The sequence below is a fragment of the Gambusia affinis genome, linkage group LG03 (genome assembly GCF_019740435.1).
Source record: "Gambusia affinis linkage group LG03, SWU_Gaff_1.0, whole genome shotgun sequence".
NCBI lineage: Eukaryota > Metazoa > Chordata > Actinopteri > Cyprinodontiformes > Poeciliidae > Gambusia > Gambusia affinis.
In genome coordinates, this window is record NC_057870.1 from 6,413,252 (window position 1) to 6,433,538 (window position 20,287).

General features: G+C 40.1%; 1 protein-coding gene across 1 annotated transcript in view; it reads left to right on the forward strand.

Annotated features, from left to right (window-relative positions):
• si:dkey-112e17.1 overlaps positions 1–20,287 on the forward strand; it is a 44,360-nt gene that overhangs the window by 20,004 nt on the left and 4,069 nt on the right. Inside the window, exons 4-7 of the mRNA XM_044111511.1 lie at positions 9,043–9,094; positions 11,960–12,080; positions 14,153–14,295; positions 19,290–19,526. Of these exons, the coding sequence (XP_043967446.1) occupies positions 9,043–9,094; positions 11,960–12,080; positions 14,153–14,295; positions 19,290–19,526 (553 nt within the window). The remainder of the gene's footprint in view (positions 1–9,042; positions 9,095–11,959; positions 12,081–14,152; positions 14,296–19,289; positions 19,527–20,287) is intronic.

The following is a 20,287-nucleotide window of genomic DNA, read 5'->3' on the forward strand; positions in this document are numbered from 1 at the left end:
CACTTTCGGTTTTGTTGAAAATGACTGTTTTTTTTTTGTTGACTGATTAATTTGGAACCATAGAGGAAAAGATGGATGCATACACTAATCAGAATTTTACAACCAAATTCCGATTTACATTAATTTACGTCTTAATTTACGTTAACACCAGTATTAGTTGATTTTTTGCTTCTTTTTATAAGCCTTAAACAACATTAAAAACCAAAATATTTATTTTCAAGTTAATTAATTATATTTTGAGTAGAAGTGATGTCCCTCTATGTGAGAGAGCAGCTTCTGTAAAGGAAGGTTTTTACAAAAACAAAGGCAAAAGTGACTTTGAGTCAGCTTCAGCATCTTTTGCTAGCGATTAGCAACATTAGCATTAGCAACCGTGAACTTGTTTCTCCAGGTGTAGTCCGTAGAGAATGCAAAACCTTATGCTAGCATGAAGATTTCCAAGGTATATATTTGAAATGTTTCAGCCTCAAGCACACACCTTGTCCTCATAACAGACAGAGACCGAGTTGAAAATAAAAACACTCGTTATTGGCGTGAATATGACGCCCCATACTTTACTATCAAAAATGGTAGATGGCTCTTCTTCGTACCTGAAAAATTGGTATGAAAAAACAAACAATACTGCATACACGAAATCATTATGAGTCTTTTAAAAATGTCAAAATGTATTTAACTAATCAAATTTTCTTAAGAATTGTAGTGAAATTGGGTTAGGGCTAAGGCTAGCAGCAACTAATGCAAAACCAACACGCGAGGCCTCAGTTTGTATGGCGAGTTCAGTTTGTTCCCTAGTGCTTCGATTTCCGAATCGAAAAAGTCAAGTAGAACATCAAACACAGTAAAAACCCCACATGGAAAGTCAGAGTTTACTATCCAACATGGCTACCATGCATTTAAAATGTGGCAAAAGTGAAGAACTAATTGTTCATCTGTACTTCTGATGGGTTGTGTCTCAGTAAACCTGTTTTGTAATGCATTGTTTTTTGGTGTTTACAGTAATTTCTAGCATCACAACAGGATGCTAGCAACAAGATAGCAAAACCTGCTGTGTTAAAAAAAACAAAAACTAGATTCATTGATGTGATGTCTCTCTCAGGTCAGAGCTCTGACTTATGTGGCAAATTGAACACAGCGATATAACCCAGAGAGATCAAGATCTGAACTCCTGCAGCTCCTGCTGCTGAGTAGCTCGACAGAAAATGCACAAACTCTGGCCTGCGACGTCGCACCCCAGTAATGTTGACTCAGCTGGGCGCCTCGGTGCCTGATGTGGTGACCTTTGGTGATTAGCTGGCTTTGGCTGCGGCGGTGCGTCTTCCTTGATGTCGGCTTTTCTCACCAAACACCGAGAGGGCAGTCAAGGTGCAGCACCTGGCATCAATTCCAGCGCCACAAAACCAGAAAGGCAGGATGAAAGCAAAGGGCGGGTAACTGAGCGTCTAGGGGACAACCGGGTGAGGCAGAGCCCAGTGTGTGTTTGGTAGCAGTACCATTCAAAGGCTGTTATAAAGGTGTGAATTACATTTGTTCCCAGCCCCAAATAAGTGGCGCTAATCTTAAGAAGACGTAATACTATCCGTTCTGACGAGCTGATTGTTTTATCCCCCGTGCTGTCGATGGGTCTGAACCTCTGGAAGGGTTTACATTTGTGCCTGTAATAATCCTCAACTTTCTGAAAGAATTTGAGCAGCTTGGTACGTCGGTCCCTCTGCAAGCACAATAACTCTGCAGGCTCTCACTTCATAAGGCCAGTAAAATTAGAAACACGTGTTCCATAAAAAGGAAAGTGTATATAGCAACAACAACACCACAAACGCGGACGCACGAACACGCGTTCATACGCAACTCCAAACACAAAAGCTCAGTAGCTGTTTTTTCGTTGTTGTTGTTGTTTGGTTTTTCTTTCCCCTCCTGATGTTCCCTATTAATTTATACGAGTTCACTGAAACAGCTGGCACCAAACCAGGCTAGTCAGGCACAATCATGCGGGTTTTAAGTAGCTCTGAGTTCACCTTCAAAGGTGAAAATCATTAGGAAACAGCCAGAGGTGGATGAGGGTATCCACAGGGGTTGCTCTCCGTTTACTGGTGACAGGTAATGAACTCACTCAGCTGTGATATTCCCTTTTAATAAGCGCCTACATGCCCGCGTATTTCATACTTCACTGGGTCAAATAAATCTCAAAACGGGGAGGAAAGTTAGACAAATACTCCAGAAACGACTGACAACGTACTCCATCCTTTAAGAATATTAATAACAATGGCCATGTGTGTAGAGAGGGCAGGGGCGGAGCAATATTCAAAGAAATATTCCCTCCCCTTGAAGTTTTTCACATTTTTCAACAACCATCAATGTATTTTATTGACGTTTTGATATGACAGAACAACACAACGTGGTGTGTGATTGTGAAGAAGAAGGAAAGAATCCTGGGTTCTTCCACATTAAAAAAATATTTTTTTTTTCTAAATACTTCTGAAAAGTCAACCTAGTTTACTCCGATGCCGCTAAATTAAACCCAGCTCATTCAAGCACCATCAGTTTCCGGCAAATTAGTGGGTAGACTCCACATGCGTGTAATTTAATCTCAGCATAAACTCGACTATGATGTAAGGATGTCAGAGGTTTGAGGCTAACAGAGGCTAACGGTGGACATGAAGGCCAAGCTGACAGGTCGAGGGGAAAGTTATGGAGAGGCTTAACGCACGATGAGGCCATGAAATACAATTTGAACATTTCCCTGAGCTCTGTTCAATCCAAATGGAAAAAGAATGGCACAACGGAAAGCGACCTGAGAGACGATGGACCGCCTAATCCGACAGGGCTGGACATGGAGAGCATTAATCACTAAAGCAGACGAGAGGCCCTACAGTGAATCTAGAGCAGCTGCTAAGATCCGCAGTTTAAGTTGTCAGGACAACTATTAGCCTCGCACTCCATATATCTGCCTTTTCGTGACAAGAAGAAAGCGAATGTTGAAGGAAGGCCATAAGAAGTCTTGTTTGAAGTTTGCCACTATCCATGTGGGGGACAAAGCAAACAGGGGAGAATGTGTTCTAGTTAGGTAAATTCAAAATGTAACCTTTTGGCCTGCATGAAAATCGCTGCGTGGGCGAAGGGGAGGGCGGATTATGGGAAGATGGATGGAGTCAAATACAGGAAAATGCTTGAAGACCTGTTAGGAGATGTAAGTAACTTGAAACTGGACAGAGGTTAATTTTACAGCCTAAGTTTGTTTGTATGAATTAGTAGTTATCAATTAATGAGTTAATCTAAGTTGATTGATCTCATCAATTGACTAGCAATTAATGAATAAGTGGCCTTTTTTAAATAAAAAAACCTGCTTTTCTCTTGTGTCAAAAGGGCCGACCGCCTTTCCATAACACAAAGGGTTACATTATTACACTATATTATTAATATATTATTTTGTGTCAGCAGTATCAAATACTGACTAAATGAACAGAAAGTTATTATATACTTTGCGGCAATTAAGTAATATTTGAATAAGTTCTATCAAGGTGAAACTTAAGCGGCTTGTTGAGTTTTTATATTTCAAAACAGAACCGCCTAAGTCGCATTTCCCATTAAACACAGAACTCTGTTCAGACCATTTCTCTTAACCGTTCTGGGCTAGTCTAGGGCCGCCATCTTTGTTTCTGTATCAACTGACTTGGCTTCTGGATCGCCGGAGGCGCCCTCTGCTGGACGACCTGCAAACTGCAACAGTGAATGAAGGTCTGAGCGGATGTTTTGAGTCAATTGATTGGAACAAATTTTAATCTAGTAATCCATTAATCAACAATTATTCAGAAGTCCAGTAAGAGTTCTCATTCCTAGTTGGTTGCAGTGAAATGCTAGCATTCCTTTACTGCAGCGGTCCTGGAGGGCCGCTGTCCTGCAACTTTTAGATGTGCCTCTGCTGCACCACAGCTGAAGAGAAAAATTAGGTCAATAAGGCTCTGGAGGACTGGTCTACACAAGGAGGAGGTAATTAAGCCATTTCATTCCAGTGTTTTGTACCTGTAGCACATGTAAAAACCGCAGGACAGCGACCCTCGAGGACTGGAGTTTGAGACCCCTGCTTTACTGGAATGGTCCATTCAAGTCTAGGGAAAATGTGGCAAGCATGAAGTCCGTCAGTCTAGTTTGATGAAGCTTATTCAGTTTAGCTGAGAATAACTGGAAGAATTCAGCCTCTAAATGTGAAACTCACTGACTCAGGGGTTTGATTAGAAACACAGACTACAAGAAAACAAAAAGAAAGTTTTGTTTTCCTTCCCCTTTGCAATTATACACTACTTAATGTTGGTCTATCACACAAAATCCCTGTAAACACATTTAAGCTTGTGGTTGTAACATGTCAAAAAATGGGTTTAAGGCAAGGCAAATGTAGGAATAATGCCAATCCTCCTTTATTGGTAATGGAGAGACCGGTTAGAGCTTGTTATCACACATCACAAAGTTTTAAATTCCCACCAGTGAAAAAATGCAACGACGGCTCAGCAACAACCATTACAGGAACGGTTGGAGACAACTAGAGCGTTTGTGAGAAATCAAGTTTTTGTGGTGCATCTTGCTTCATTATTCAGGGCCACAATAGAACAAATACTGAGTCGGATCGCCACAGGTATGCGGGAGTTATTATACTAAAAGTTAATGGTGGTAATTATATTGCCAGAAAGCTCCCATTTCAGCACAGCTACATGGGACTGTGTCCATTTTTACATTTCTGGTCAAATTGCAAACATCACTGTAGGAGCAGATTATGAATTTCTGTATTATAAATGTTCGGGTCACATGATTTGTCAGGTGTCTATTTAAGTAGTACCTGGTGTTAATGAAGGCAGGTGTGTTCCACCCGAGAGGGGGAAACCAGTTTTGACCGCAACATAATAAAGGATATGGTGACAAAGAAAGAAACTGATTGGCGTGTCAACTTTACCACCTCAGGGGCTTCAAGCATTTGGCTTAGCCTCTACAGTCAAGTCAAAACTGGGTATCACAAGGAAAGATTGTAAGAAAGGAACTTTGGATGGCGTTTGCCTACGATGAGGGACGCAGCCGGAGCCTGTGTGTTGGGAACGGAGCGTCAGCTGATTGGCATTAGCTCATCTGCAGCCTGGGGTGACGTCGGACAGGATCGGCGTTCAGGAGGACACCTGGATTTCCTTGTTGCTGGATTTGAAATGTACGCATCGAATAGGTATGTGTAGCGCTACAATTAGCGAGATGGCCATCTGAATCTAAATCTAAACGTGTGCACACATAATGGCGTAAATCCAATGCATTGGTTGCTGAAGTGGAGGAACAATTAACTTTGTATCAATTAACTGGTTGCGATCTATTGACTGACGGACTTTTATTATGGAGGATTGCGTAGCGGACGTGGATTTACCAGCGGGTGCTAGTGCGCCATCTACTGCTGACAAACAGGACTTTCTGACTAGCAGTTGTGACACACAAACGGGTAAACGAGTGGTTAAACTTTCTGCTAAAGCAATTGCTGATCGGTTAGATCGATTGCAAGCTGGTAGAAAGGCTAAGCTAAATAAAGCTAGCAGTTTAAAGAAAAAAATACAAGAGTTGATGCAAAATGGTTTGGTTTCAGAAGTTCAAACGTCTCTTGATGGGTACATTGATTTGTGTGTTGAAATAAGATGCATGCATGATTCATTAATGAATTTATTGCCGGTTGAGGAGAAAGAAAACATGAAATATGGTTTAAAGCAAAAATGTTGTTTACTGATGAATTTGCTGAAAATGTGAAAAGGTGGGTTAAATCAAAAGAAAACGATGAAAATGAAAATGCTGATCATTTACTTAATGGTGTTGATATTAATCATGATGATGATAGTATTAAGCCTAATGATAGTGTTTCCAATGTGAGTAAACATTACAACAAAAGTGTTACCAGCAATCGGTCAAGTACAACTTCCTCTGCACAAATAAAAGCTGCAGCAGAGCGAGCTGCACTGGTTGCAAGAATGGCTGTTTTGAAGGAACGTCAAGCACTGGAGGAACAGGAGCAACTGATAAAAAGGAAAAGGGAACAGCTTGAGTTGGAAACTGAGCTAGCTGCGTCTACTGCAAAGTTGGCAGTTCTGCAGGCTTCTGATGAACAATGTTTTTCCCGTGCACTAACTGACGGAATGAACTCTTATTTTGAAAAGGAAAAAAGGAAACTGACATCAGATAAAACTCTTAATGTCATGGCAAAGGATTATTATCCCACAGTATGTAAAGTAATGCAGCAAAGAAATGCAGTATCAACACAAACCAAACTGCAAGCAATGGATGTGCGACCAAAACAGACTGAAAAGAAAAGTTCTATGAGCAAGCAGTATTTTGATGCACATGATCAAATGGACTTAGAAAATTCATATGATTTGCAACATGATGCAACAACTGCTTGTGGAAATCAAACCAGACAAAGGATAAATCATCAAACTGATCAAGTTCAAAATGGAGATGTTGTCACTATTATGTGTAAGCAAAATGAAATAATTGATGCACTTGTGCATCAACAGCGTCTATTGTCTTTACCACCACGACACATTCCTGTGTTTGAAGGAGATCCATTGCAATATAAAGCTTTCATTAAAGCGTTTGAACAAGGAGTGGAAAAGAAAGCCAGTAAAGCTGACTGTATTATTTGGAGCAGTTCACTGCAGGACAGCCTAAGGAACTGGTCCGCAGCTGCCAGCATATGGATATTGAACGTGGCTACATTGTAGCAAAGGGTCTTCTGCAGGAACATTTCGGAAATGAATACAAAATAGGAACTGCTTATATAAACAAAGCTCTGAACTGGCCATCAATAAAATCAGAGGATGTTAAAGCTCTACAAGCTTATGCTTTGTTTCTACGAGGATGTTGCAATGTGATGGAAGAACTTCAATATATGCAGGAGTTGGATATGCCAAGTAATATGAAAATGGTCATTTCTAAGCTGCCATACAAACTCAGAGAGAGATGGAGGGGTGTTGCTCATGATATTTGGGAGTCATACGACCACAGAGCTCATTTTATTGATCTGGTTGTATTTCTGGAGAAACATGTGAGGATCTTGTCTGATCCAATTTTTGGTGATATTGAAGTGTATGCACCTCAACATACAGCTGGCCAGAGGTCTTCCAGCAGCTTCAAGCTACAGTCAAGAATCAGAAGTAAAGAGAGTAGTTTTGCTACCACAGCAACATCAGTGGATTACTCTGAAAATGGATCAAAGATACAAAGGCCATACTGTCATTGTTGTTCAGGTGCTCACCTTATCGATAAATGCCAACAGTTTAAAAACAAGAAACACAGAGAGAAAATCTGTCTGTTGAAGGACAAAGGGATTTGTTTTGGATGCTTGTGTACTGGTCACATCAGCAGAGATTGTAATAAACGTTTAATCTGTGAAATTTGTGATCAACGACACCCAACTGTGTTGCATATTCCAAAGGCAAATTCTGAGCCTGAACCAATAAAAGAGCCAACCGGACTTAAACCATCAACTCTTCCTCAGACATGTGGACATACAGGGGCCGGAAAGAGTCGCTGTATTCTGTCCATTATTCCAGTACAAGTAAAATCTACCAAAGGAGTGGATGTCATACAGACATACGCTTTTTTAGATCCTGGTAGTACGGCTACATTTTGTTCAGAACATCTTATGCAAAGATTAAACATCACAGGGAAAAGGACTAAATTTCTCTTAAAAACAATGGGGCAGGAAAAGGTTGTTACTGCTTATTCATTGTCTGGCATAGAGGTATCAGGGTTGAATGGAAACAACTTTTATCCTCTGCCAGAAGTTCTTACGCAGAAGCAAATGCCAGTTACTTCAGATAATATTGTTACTGCTGCAGAAATAGAAAGATGGCCTTATTTGTCAAAGGTTCAAATCCCCACCATAAAAGCCAATGTTGACTTGTTGATAGGAACCAACGCTCCCAAGATGCTAGAGCCTTGGGAAGTGGTCAACAGCTGTGGAGATGGCCCATATGCTACAAGGACAGTGTTGGGCTGGGTGATTAATGGTCTATTGAATGAAGATGGAAATAACAGCAGTACTGAAGTGAAGCCATGTTCTGCTCTAGTAAACAAGATTTCTGTATCTAACTTGGAGTTCCTGCTCAACAAACAGTATGACCATGACTTCAATGAGAAAACCTTAGAGAAAACTGAAATGTCAAGAGAAGACATTCGTTTTATGGAAATCATGGAATCCTCTTTAACTTTACAGGATAAGAGATATTGTCTGAAACTGCCCTTTAGGAACACAGATGCTATGCTACCAAATAGCTATTCTGTAGCCAAGCAGAGGATACTTGGATTAAGAAGGTTTGTAAATGACCCTCAACTTCAAAAGGAATATTCAAGTTGCCTTCAGGATGTTATTGAAAAGGGTTATGCCGAGCAAGTACTAGATCAACAGAAACAAAATTTGAAATCTGGAGATGTCGTTGTCATCATGGATTCATCTGCCCCACGTGGCTCCTGGCCTCTTGCTAAAGTAATATCGGTTTTCTCTGATAAAAAGGGCATGGTGCGATCTGTAAAACTGCAGACAAAGAACAATATTATTGAAAGACCTATTACCAAACTTTGTTTGATACAGGGGGTGTAAATCAATGGATATGTATTAATTTGCTCCTGTGTTGGTTGTATAATTGTTGTGTCTGCCTGCCATAACAATTAGGGGCCGGTGTGTAGGAGCAGATTATGAATTTCTGTATTATAAATGTTCGGGTCACATGATTTGTCAGGTGTCTATTTAAGTAGTACCTGGTGTTAATGAAGGCAGGTGTGTTCCACCCGAGAGGGGGAAACCAGTTTTGACCGCAACATAATAAAGGATATGGTGACAAAGAAAGAAACTGATTGGCGTGTCAACTTTACCCCGGTGTACCACCTCAGGGGCTTCAAGCATTTGGCTTAGCCTCTACATCACAATGGTTTTCCTTCATCAGCATCTTCAATAAAAAAACTTGCTTTCTCTCACAGAGCTGTCTTTAATTAGCACTTGAATTGATTATGGTTCTTTTTTTTGTTTTCCAGACCCAAACTGTGTCCAAAAAGAGCCAGTTCCTGCACATCCAGCAACTCTGAGGTACAGAAACAAAATGTTTTGTTTTCTTTTCTTTTTCTGAACATCCTCTCTGTTTGGCATTTTATTCTTCTGAAAATGTGGTGCTGGAAATAAATGATGCACAATGCTAACAGTTGAACTTTTTAGTTGAACTGTGTGTGTGTGTGTGCGTGTGTTTGTGTGGGGAGGGACGACAACCCCAGACTGTTAAATCCATAAAATTGGAGTCAGGGGCTCCATATTAAGCGCCGATTATTAGAGACTCCATAGGGAGTGAGAGGTGGACCTTGTCTTGTTTAAATCTCTGACGTCAAGGCGCCTGTTGTTTTTCTTTTTTCCATAGCTGTTCGTGTGGTGAAAGAATTTGCGGGATGCCTACAAGTCTGGCAAGGAATTTCACAAAAAGGAAAAAAAACAAGAAGATTTAGAGATTATTTGCTGTTGACAAATGTATTCCTCCTTATATGCTAAAATGTTCTCATGATATTTTCAAGTGGACCATCTTTATCTAAAGACTCTGTTCATAAGAAGGAACAGATGCCGGTCCCTGTTTAAATACATCTGCTTCTCCTCGTTCATCCCTGTTTGTTTCTCCGCATGAGACTTATCCCCTACCTGCCTTCTTGTCTCTGCTGTCTGATTCATTTGTCAGACATTCCTCTGGAAATGGAGGTTTATCCAGGATCACCGGACATTTCTTTTAATATATTTTCGCTGCTGAGGGCCAACGCCGCTTACTTCTGTGGCTCTATCTCACCCACTCCCCACTGAGCCAAACCAGCGGAGGTTCACTCCAGGTCACAGATTTACAACAAAGGCTGTTTGGTAACATTTGCAAAGCCTGCTTTACGGCCTTATTATCCTTATCTGTGTTGTTGTAGTGGAAATTAGACTTTGACTCATTTTTGCGTTTCAACTCTTCAGTCAACGGAAAACGTGATTATAACCAGCTAATAAAAAAAAAAGAAATACTTATTAAGCGTAAAGCGTAAAAATCATAATTTTTCACGTCATAAACTAAGTGTGAACGAATGATCTCAAATCACGAGGCAGAGTCATTCAAGACTGCCAACTTAATTTGTCTTGATGGTAAAAACATGTGGAGCACAGCAAAAGCAAAACAAGAGATGAGTACCAATCGGATAAATTTGGTCAATATCCGATCTCCGAACTTTGTAAAGCCAAAAATCTTCTATCCAACTTTTCTGTCGTTAAGTTCTCCTCAGAGTTGTAGTCGAGTCCGACCAAGATGAGATCAAGACTTTGAAGGAAGTGAGATAAAGTCCAAAACCAACCCAATGAGACCAATTTCAAAACCATTGCTGTACTCATAAGAATGTACTGTAGATGCTGCTGTAAACATTTCCAAAAAGAATCTGCCTTTAGCAAGTTGTTTGCCAGCTAACCGATAACATACCAGGAATCCAGACTGATTAGTTGCAACCAACTTTAGTTAGGAGAACCCAAACCCATTTGTAAGCAAACCCTCAGCTCTCGCTGCGACCATGCGGATTTCAGTTCTTCTATGGCGTGTCTATGTCTTTCAAAACAATCTCAAAAATAGTCATCTTCACCACCTGCATACAGTTCTTCATAATAGTATGCATGAAAGCAGGTGTACTCTGCTTTCACCCGAGAAAGCAGAATACCTAATGGAACCACCGGGTACCTGATGGAACCGGGTACAACTGGTTCCATCAGGTACAACTGGAGGGCTTCATTAGTTGCATCAGGTATGTGCTTGGGCCAAAACGCCTCCAGTACCTTTACCTTGCCATTTTATGTTTCAAATGTTGCTAAGTAAGGAGTATTGCTCAAAAGGTTTGAGAAAACAGGCCAGTACCTTGCAAAAAGAAAGATACTGTGCGTTAGGAAATGCACTAAGTTATCCAGGTTTAGACCTAAACCATGGCGGTAACTCAGGGATTGCTTTCCTTCCTCTGGAATAACTGTAGCGTATGGAGGACACAATGGGTTCATTCAAGTATCAGGAAAGTCTGGAAGAAAATGTTGCATTATCTACAGTTTAAGGAAGCTGAAGCTTGGGATTCATTGGATCTTTAATGATGGTCCAGAAACATGATGCCAAGCAAGTTTACCAAGGTTTGGTTTCAGAGGCCTTCCTATCAGACACTATTGTGTCCATTAGAGTGAAATGATTTGAATCTGGTTGAAAATCACTAGTAGGATTTGCAGAAGGTAGTTGTACCACACAGACTCAAGAAGATCGATAATATAATAAGCTGAATCTGTAAGGAAAGAGCTGTAATTCTTACACTACTCTACCAGTAGCTAACAGGTGCCACAGTAAGTACTGAAGATGCTGGTCATGAAGATGTTGTATAATTTTAAGGCTGCGGGAGTCATGTAAAGTCACATTTTGTCTTTAATTTGAAGGAGCCACTTAAATGTTCCTGTTTAATTTGTTTATTACAAGCAGTTGCTAGTTTGTATATTATTTTGCCAATAAACAACTTGGATAGGAGGTGGAACAACTGGAGGTGCAGCTATCAAACTGTCGTCACCTTTAGCATTAGTTACTGTAAACATCGGTTATAGATAGATAGATATATTCTTGCTGCAGAATGAAAAATAAGCAGGAGCCAGTAAAGACTACAGCCAAATACTCCGCTCTCTTCTTCCTTCAGTAACAACTTCCACACTGAAGAGTGTTGTGACCAGTGTGTTACTGATTGGGGAAAAAAGTTCAAATTTACTTTCCAACTTGGCCAGTCAAGTTGGAAATTGTCAGATCCACGGTGAAGCTATACTTTCCAAGATTTTCATGTTTTTTGTTTGTTTTAATTTTTTTGTGGGGCTTTAACACAACACCCAATGTGTTTCAAACATTGATATGATGAATAATCTGCGTGCATTGTGTTGTAGGTCGCAGAGGGAGTCCAGAGCGTTGCCGCCGAGATCAGTGAGCTCCAACTGATGGCTGAGAATCAAGATGGTCCGGAGATGATCGCAGAGCCGGACATCGACAGCAACCAGCCCCGTGCAGGTTGGGAGGTGACACACCTGCACAGATCCATGCATTCCCACAATGTGAATTCCTTAATGACTGAGGAACTACTCTGCTCTGCTATTTATTTAAATTCAATTCTATGACCCCGGAACGCATCAGTAATAGCGCTGAAATGAGCCGAGGGCCCTTCAAAAGCAAAGCTATTGTGGATGTCGATTTAGATTTATTCACGCCACTTGTTTTCTTTTTTTTTACTTTTGGCTGGAATATTTCATGAATGATAATAACACCATCAAGGACATAAATCTTTTCATGTGCTCATTGTGCTCATTCAGACGTTAAAGTGTTTCCTCCACACAGGGCGGGGAAGAAGATCCATCAGTTTGGCTGCGTGGGAATAGATTCTCTGATTTACATGCTGCCTTTTCTTTGCTCTTTCAACAAGTACTCCACTTGTGAAGTGCCAGGGGTTATGTGCACATCTGCCAAACATGCGTCATAATCCTTAAATGAAATCATTCCGTTGTTGTTAATCTAATTAAAAGAAGATGAAGAAAAAAAGAAAGTCCAGCCGTTTTTTTTTATAAAATCAGCTGAGCCAAAGGTTTGGCATCACAGCAATTTTAGAAAATAAAAGTAACAGAATGATTTATTTATTTATTTGTATTTATTAATTTTTTTAAAAACTGACCCGTATAATAATCCCTTACTTCCTGTTTCCCACGGGTATTAATATAAATAATTCCGTTTCTCTTAACCATTCACAAAATAAGAAAGACAAGAAAACATGCCAGTCGGGTAAAGCAGAAACTATCCTTGAATGTACTTGCCTAAACTTGTCCAGATCTCCAGGTAGAGCAGTAATCAGAATGTTTTAAACAGCTGGATCTGTGACAGACGAGACTCGATAAATTCACAGCGGTGGCATTACTGTTAAGGCAAAACCTCACTAAGGTCGCTATCAACAAAGTGCAACAAAGCTTTTTGTATGGGCTTGTTCAAACAGAACTTTCTGCGGGTCAACCTGTAAACCATGTGCAAGTGCTCTTTTTATTTTTGCAAAAATACCTGCAGAAACCGTCACAGAGATCTAATAAATCCACTGACCTTCAACTTCAAATTCATGATAGGTCACGACTTGGTGTAGTCTGCAAAATATGTACCAGTATATTACAAACATGTTTGCAAAACGGATTTACTAAAAGAGATGGCATTTATAATTTGAGAAGATCAGAGATAAAAAATAAAAAAAAAACACAGGGAGAACTAAATAAATGGAGCTTTGTATTTCTGTTGTTGGAACAAATATGTTGAACAATCTGTCTAAAGACACCAAAGAGAGTAGATCAATTTGTGCTTTGACGAAAATAATAAAATATAAAATACTTAAAACCAATAATGAAGTGTATTGATTCAGTAGAGCACTGTGTCGTTGGAAAAATTATATATTTTTTCTTTATTATTATCTATTTATACACATTGTCTATATTATGTTTAAAGATATATATGGATGCATGATTGATGTTTGGTTGTTTATAGTTTAGTGAATTGACTTTTGAGAGAAGGGGTTGACTATATAAGTTTCTTTTTTCTTCAAACTACTCCTTTTCATTCAAAACGTTTGTTTATGTCAACGTGTGACAAGGGGGTTCATTTTAAACTGTAAATGAATGAAATAAACAAACAAATTAAACAAATATACTGCTGAAGCATAGCAAAACTATTTCTAATTTTAAGTTCTGCCATCTTTTTACCTTTGTTTCCTTTTGTCTTTCACAGTGGTTCCATTTCGAGTCGTCTGAGGAAGTGCTAAGCTAACGCTAGCATGATTACTCTCTTTTATTACAACGTATTGAGAATTTAGCTCATTACATACGCCATTGTGGTTCCAGTTAATATTAAGAAACAACTCAAAACAAAGGCTGTTATCCTTCTTCATGAGCTTCCTACTTTGTTTTAAATGCCATTATCTTTGGTGACATAGCTCTTCCGGGTTGACGCATTTTACAGAAAACTGCTGCAGCTCGCAAGCTTCCCCCTAGCTGTGGAAGTGTGTCTGCGTGGTGCTGCTATGTTGTCTAATAGTTTTTCTTTCTGTCTTTCTGCAGTCGCTGCTGAAGGCGATGCGCCCCGGACTGCAGACGTGGAGCTCTCCTGCAGCGGTTTGACTGAACTTGATCTCGGTGCAGATGAGGTTTTCATTGTATCACCAGCTGCTTGCCCAAGCCGGCTGCCCTTCTATCCTCATGCAGTAAGAACCTCTTGAATGTTAACAGTAATGCCTACTGAACCTTACGAAAATAGTTCACACCCTGTGAGACTTTCCAGAACTTGTCCCACAGTCACAGGTGTCTATGTGTTTGTGAAGTGGAAGCAAAATTGAAAATTGATACGTTTTTTTTTTTTTTTCAAAATGGGGAGAGAAAAAGTCCTGAAATTTGTGACATGCTTTATTACTCAGCCTCTTTTTCACTACAGTTACATCAATAACGTTTTAGCAACTGTCAATAAATATTTGTTTTTCTGATTTGATGCATATAATTCCTTTAAAGTTGTATCAACGTGATGACCAAAATCGAAAGCATATGATTTGACATAAAATTTATTCAAGTCATGAATACAGGTAATATTTTATGGCAATGACTGGTTTTAAAAGGCTGGAAAAACGGCGGCCATCTTGAAAAACGACCGTCGTCCAGAAATTCGAGTGGCTCACGGGAAATATGAAAAAAAATACAACCTGAGGGGTGAGAATACAAATTTCAAAGCTTATATCCACACTTGAAAAATTTTTTACAGTAATGTGCTGCACTAAAAAGGACAGGTAATCTACATGGACTCGTAGCACACGTTGCTTTAAGTTAGCTTTAAGAAAGTTAGCTCAGAAGTTAGCCTAACTGAAGTTTAAGCTAACGTCAGATAGCTTAAAGCAATATAAAGATATTTTTCCCTTGACTTTTGTTGCCAGTGCAGGAGAACGAAACCCCATAGCTCTTCCTGAGCTCCTGACCTCGTTCCTCTCGTAGCACCAGCGCGCTAACATTGGTTCTCCGATGTGAAATGACGAGGATGGCGCTGAATGCTATCCGCTAACCAGGGGCGTGACACGGCTGTGAATTCCTCACAGTGTTGCCTCACTTTGCACGCTGGTTCAAAGGTCTCTGCCCAAACGCGATGCTGTAAGGACGAGAGCAAAAAAAGTGTATGTAATCGCAGCTGACCCCTCAGTTCTGTGTTTCGACCCGCTAATGTGGAAAAGATCCCAGAACAAATGAACATTGGAGGTGGCAGAGCATTGGCTTTTTCTTTTTTTTTTCTGAACTGACCTAATGTTCCCAATAAGACTGATACGATTATTCCGACGTACGCAAGGTACAAGTCTAAAACTATGTCAACTATGAGGACATGAATGGGAAATGAGGATAATTAAAAGAGGAGGAGGAGCTTTGAGGAAGCAGGCGCTTTTTATTCTCTTTTGCTCTCTTTTGTGCTCTTTTGGATTAAGAGTTGGCATAAAACAACTCTGGCAGCTTTTTGAAGGACTGGCAGGCTTTTCTGCAGCCTAGGCTAATGGAGTATTATCTTCAGAGCCAGATTCCCAGCTCAAAGTGTGTGTGTGTGTTGCTGTGTTGTGCCGCTGCACGCTTTGACACACAGTGTGTGGTCTGGCTGTGTGTGTCCTCGATTCAGAAAACCATGTAAGTAATGTTTGGTAAATGTTACATGAGAACGACGCATTGCAGAAACAATTATTGGGCGTGGCAGTTGGTAGGAAGGTAGATGTTCGTGCAAGGGTCCTTACCTGCCGTGTTTTAAATGCTTCGGCTTTGATTTGATATTTTTGCTGGTGTAAAAAAAAAAAAAACAAACAAACAAAAAAAAAAACACTTCCAGAAAATCTTAAACTTGTTCGTTCCGACAGCATTTTCACCGAAAAGCCGAGCTTTCCGGCTCTGAACGGTTTGTTACTCGCTGCCTGAACGTTCGACATGTTCTCCTAATCTGTGTGAAGGTGTGTGTGAAGGCGTGTGTGTGCGTGTGTGTGTGAGAGAGAGCCTAGCTTTTTTCCTAGCTTTTTTCCCCTCTGACCCTCTCCGCCTCCCACCTCCTCCTGAAATGTTTCCAGCTCGATCTCTGATTGACTGGAGTTGCTGATCTCTTGCCTCGTGTCAAATGTAAAAGTTGCCATTGTGTTTGCGGGGCTTTACCGGGCAAAAGAACGTTTTAATTAAAGCCCCGCGCTAATTCTAGTCTAGACAAAGCTAGCCGCTACAGACTCTGTGGGAAGGATTAGGTCTCTCTGAAACAACTAAAGCACATATGTCAGAGTCAAGGCCCGCGAGAAGATTTTCTACGGCCCCTGGGATGATCTTGATTTATTATTAGAACCGGCCCGCAGCAAGCCGGCACCCCGTCTTAAAAAATGCGAGATGCACCCCCCCCCCGTTCGATCCTCACAACGCGCGCACCCCCCCCCCCCCCCCGTTCGATCCTCACAACGCGCGCATTCCACTACATCATTATTTATGAACTAACGTACATTTATTTCTTTATTTTTAAAAATCTGTATGACTATTCGTCCTGCTTGTGGTACATTTGCCGCATTTCTTTTCAGCGTTGCTTCAGTTTGTTGAAGTTTGCTGATATTTTAAGGTTCAGCATTCATCCTGGACCACCGGTTTCCATGTGCATGTTGCATCCTTACCCTAACTCTCAAGTTTTTCAAAGTTTTAAAATGGCCCCCATTTAGACACTGCAGAAACCACAAAATCTTATGTTATTTGACTTATGACATTGGAAAAACATCTTGTTAAACAACCTACCAATATTGATAGTACATGCATCTTTTCCATTGTTGTTATTTACTTAAAACAAGCTCCTTGATCTTGCAGAAAAGCAAGTTAGTTTTGTCTTGGTTGAAGTGTGCTGAAAAACTAGACCAAAAGCACTCGGTAAGATTTAGTGTTTTTGCAGTGTGTGCACTGCTTCAAGTCTTTCTCTTTCACAACCTGAAGCAACCTCCGACCACATGACACAAAGAATAAAGCTTCCTTCAAAAAGCTTCTTGCGTCTTTTCCTCTTGAAACCCCTCACCTTTTTACTCAACCCATTTCGAGTCTTCTCCACTTGGCAACAACTTCTACCCCGAAGGGAGTGTTTTGCATCAGGTTAGCTCTGCGATTGGTTCACTGATCAAAAGGAGAAATTATTTTTGAGTTTCCACCTGTCGGGGTTGATGAACCTAAGAACGATCCAAACCTGGTCAGTGGCCGATCTCTCGGCGCACGTCTGGTTTATCGTCAGCTAATCCAGTGCATCTGACGAGCAGCACCTGACCGCTACTTTCCCGGAAAAATTCAATGGAAGCGGCTTTCTTTTTTCTTTTTATTTTATTAATGTTTTTATTTTTTGGCCTTTTGCTTCATCTCTGTTTAGGTAATGATAGTGTGGCAAACCTAAAAATGCCAGTAGATTTAAAGAATATTATAAAAACACGCAAACGCTGCACTTTCTTTTTTGCTCTTTTTTTTTTTTACATTGGGGAAACGTGTGTGTGTGTGTGTGTGCGCGCGCTGCAAAAACACAAAATCTTAGTATTCGTGATCTAGTTTCTAGTTAAAACATTTTAGTACTCTTGAAAGAAGACAAAACAAACTTACACAAAACTTTTCAGAAATATATAAGAGCTCGTTCTGAGTGAATAATTCCTTAACGCTGTTGAAAATGTACAAGTCATAAGTGACGTAATCTCCTAGTCGTATTAGTACTTTTTTATTTATATCAAGGAATTAGTGACTTGAAACAAATTCCTATTTCTTGCCGAAAAGCAGACATTTGCACTAGAAAACTTAACCAATAACACTTGGTAAGATTTTTTGCAGTGCAGTTTTGCTCCAGATGAGACTGAGATCATTCCAAAATTCCTATCTGTTCTCCTAACAGCTTTTAAAAAAAATTTTTTTTTTTACCCTCAATAAAAAAATGATGAGGATTCTAAGAGACATGCAGACAGTTAGTGGGCTCAGCTAATCAGCACCCTTGGCTTTGGCTAATGCATCCTACATAACTAAATGCGTCGGGAGGCGTTCAGGTGTAAAGCTGTCTTCCGTCTGAAATAACAGACTGTCACTTCTTTATATTCCAAACCGTAGAGGATGATAACGATAAAAAAACCCGGCTTATCTCGGTCTAATTTAGTTCTCCAGGCGACGGTTTGACGGTTAGACGCAGATTGTTCGTCCTTAGCAACGACCGTCGGTTGCTGGCTCAAGCAGAGATGCGTGCTTGATTTGTCGACGGCCTGTCCGGCCCGGTGCAGGTCAGCGACCTTGCTGCTGCAGTTGAGTGCTTAAGAATAATGCCGTCTCTGATATGGAAGCTATTTACGTTGTCTGTTGAACCTTATTTCTAATTTGTTTGTTTGCAGTGTTTGGGCAACTCTTGTCTTTTTCACCTCTGCTCATTTATTTGCCACACAGCTTCTTCCTTCCGTTCTTGCTTTTCTTTGGTATCCACGAATCCCTGCCCTGAGAGGTTGCAAGTTCAGAAAAAGCAACCAAGAAAAAGTGTGAAATAAATAAATGAAAAAGACAAAAGAGTAAACTGTATATATATATATTTTTTTTTTTAATTGTGAGATTTGGAAGACAAAAAGAAAAGTAACTGAGATGAACTCTGAAAGGCAACTTATAATGCAGTATCATGAAAAAGTGTCACTAAATTGCACACAGTGACTGCATTTAAACAGTTTAATTTAATTGATATGTAATGATATTGTCATTGAACAAACAGTGGAGAAAATATTAAAACTGACAATCCCCACAACATGGACAATTTTTTATTTATTTTTTAAAAACTGAACGATAAAGTATTGGTAGATGTTTCTGTGCCACACTTGTAAAATATTTAGAATATTATTATTTCTTTTCTTCAGGGGTCTCATAGCAAATGGACCGGAAAACAAATGTAGGCCACACTTTTCAGATTTTTATTATTTTATATATTTATAAAAGAAAGGCTTAAAATCATGTCTCTCTTTTCGGCCACTCCATTGCTATCATCTACTTTCTGTTGATTCATCACATAAAATTTAATAGGATGCATTAAAGTTGACGGCTGCAACATGATAAAACGTAAAAGTTACACAAAGTGTACTAATATGTTTGTGTTGCTGGATTCATCCATATCCATGTTTTACTTGAAAGACTTGTGTGTGTGTGTGTGTGTTTTTTTTGTTTGTTTTAGCAGCGGGAGAGGTTCCTGCGACACAGCGACACCGGCCCCGGTCCTTCATGCGACTCGCCCTCAGCGGACCCCAACAACTCGCCGGCCGGGGCCAGGTCCTTTAAGGAGAGCATCTGCTCGCGGCCGAGAGCGTGGAGCGTACGCACCTTCCAGGACTTCCTGCCTCCGCTGCCGCAGCTTCACAGGAAGTGGTGCAGCTGGAACTCCACCAGCCCCTTCACCAAGCTGGTGGACAACGTCAGTACTTGACTCTTTACTGCGGGGCCCCACGACTCAGTTTCACTTTGGAGCGTATCACGATCATGGATGTTCTTAATGGGCCGATTGAGCCCAAACGGATTCAGAAAAGCCACTAACAAACTGTTAAAATCTTAACAAATAGCACTGTCTGCATTTGACGAGACAATGCTATTGTGAGATGAATGAATATTATCTAATTTATTTAATGTAAATTAAAAATTCTTCTTATTTAATGTTAAGAATGTGCAGCATTTTGTTTGTGCTGCTATCATTTTTAAGATATTAATAAAAGTTTCTGGAGGTCAGGAGGTCGTAGTAGGTCAACCAGCCTCTCCCACATTTATGCAATCAAACAAAATTGTGCTGTGCTACGTTTGTGCAGCAGAAGTTTTTTGTTTGTTTGTGCTGCTTTTGGTTCGAAGATTTTAATGAACAGCTAAATGTAAAGGGTTCAATCGGCCCCACCACATTACGCAATTCAAATAAAATTGGTGTTAAACATTGTGCTGGAAAATTTTAGCAGCACAGGTGATTAACACCATCACTTAAACGCAAAGTTTTGACTTGACTTGCAGAAAATTAAACTCTTAATGATAGGACAAAAAGTACATTTCTGTGGATCTCGGCGATCGTGGAATTGGAATTGATTGATGCAATTTGGCAATACACAGATAAAAGCCGTTTTGGTTTGATTGCTAAAATAATATTTAAGCACACAACTGTTGAAGGGACGCATAATGATCTGAATTTGAGTTTGA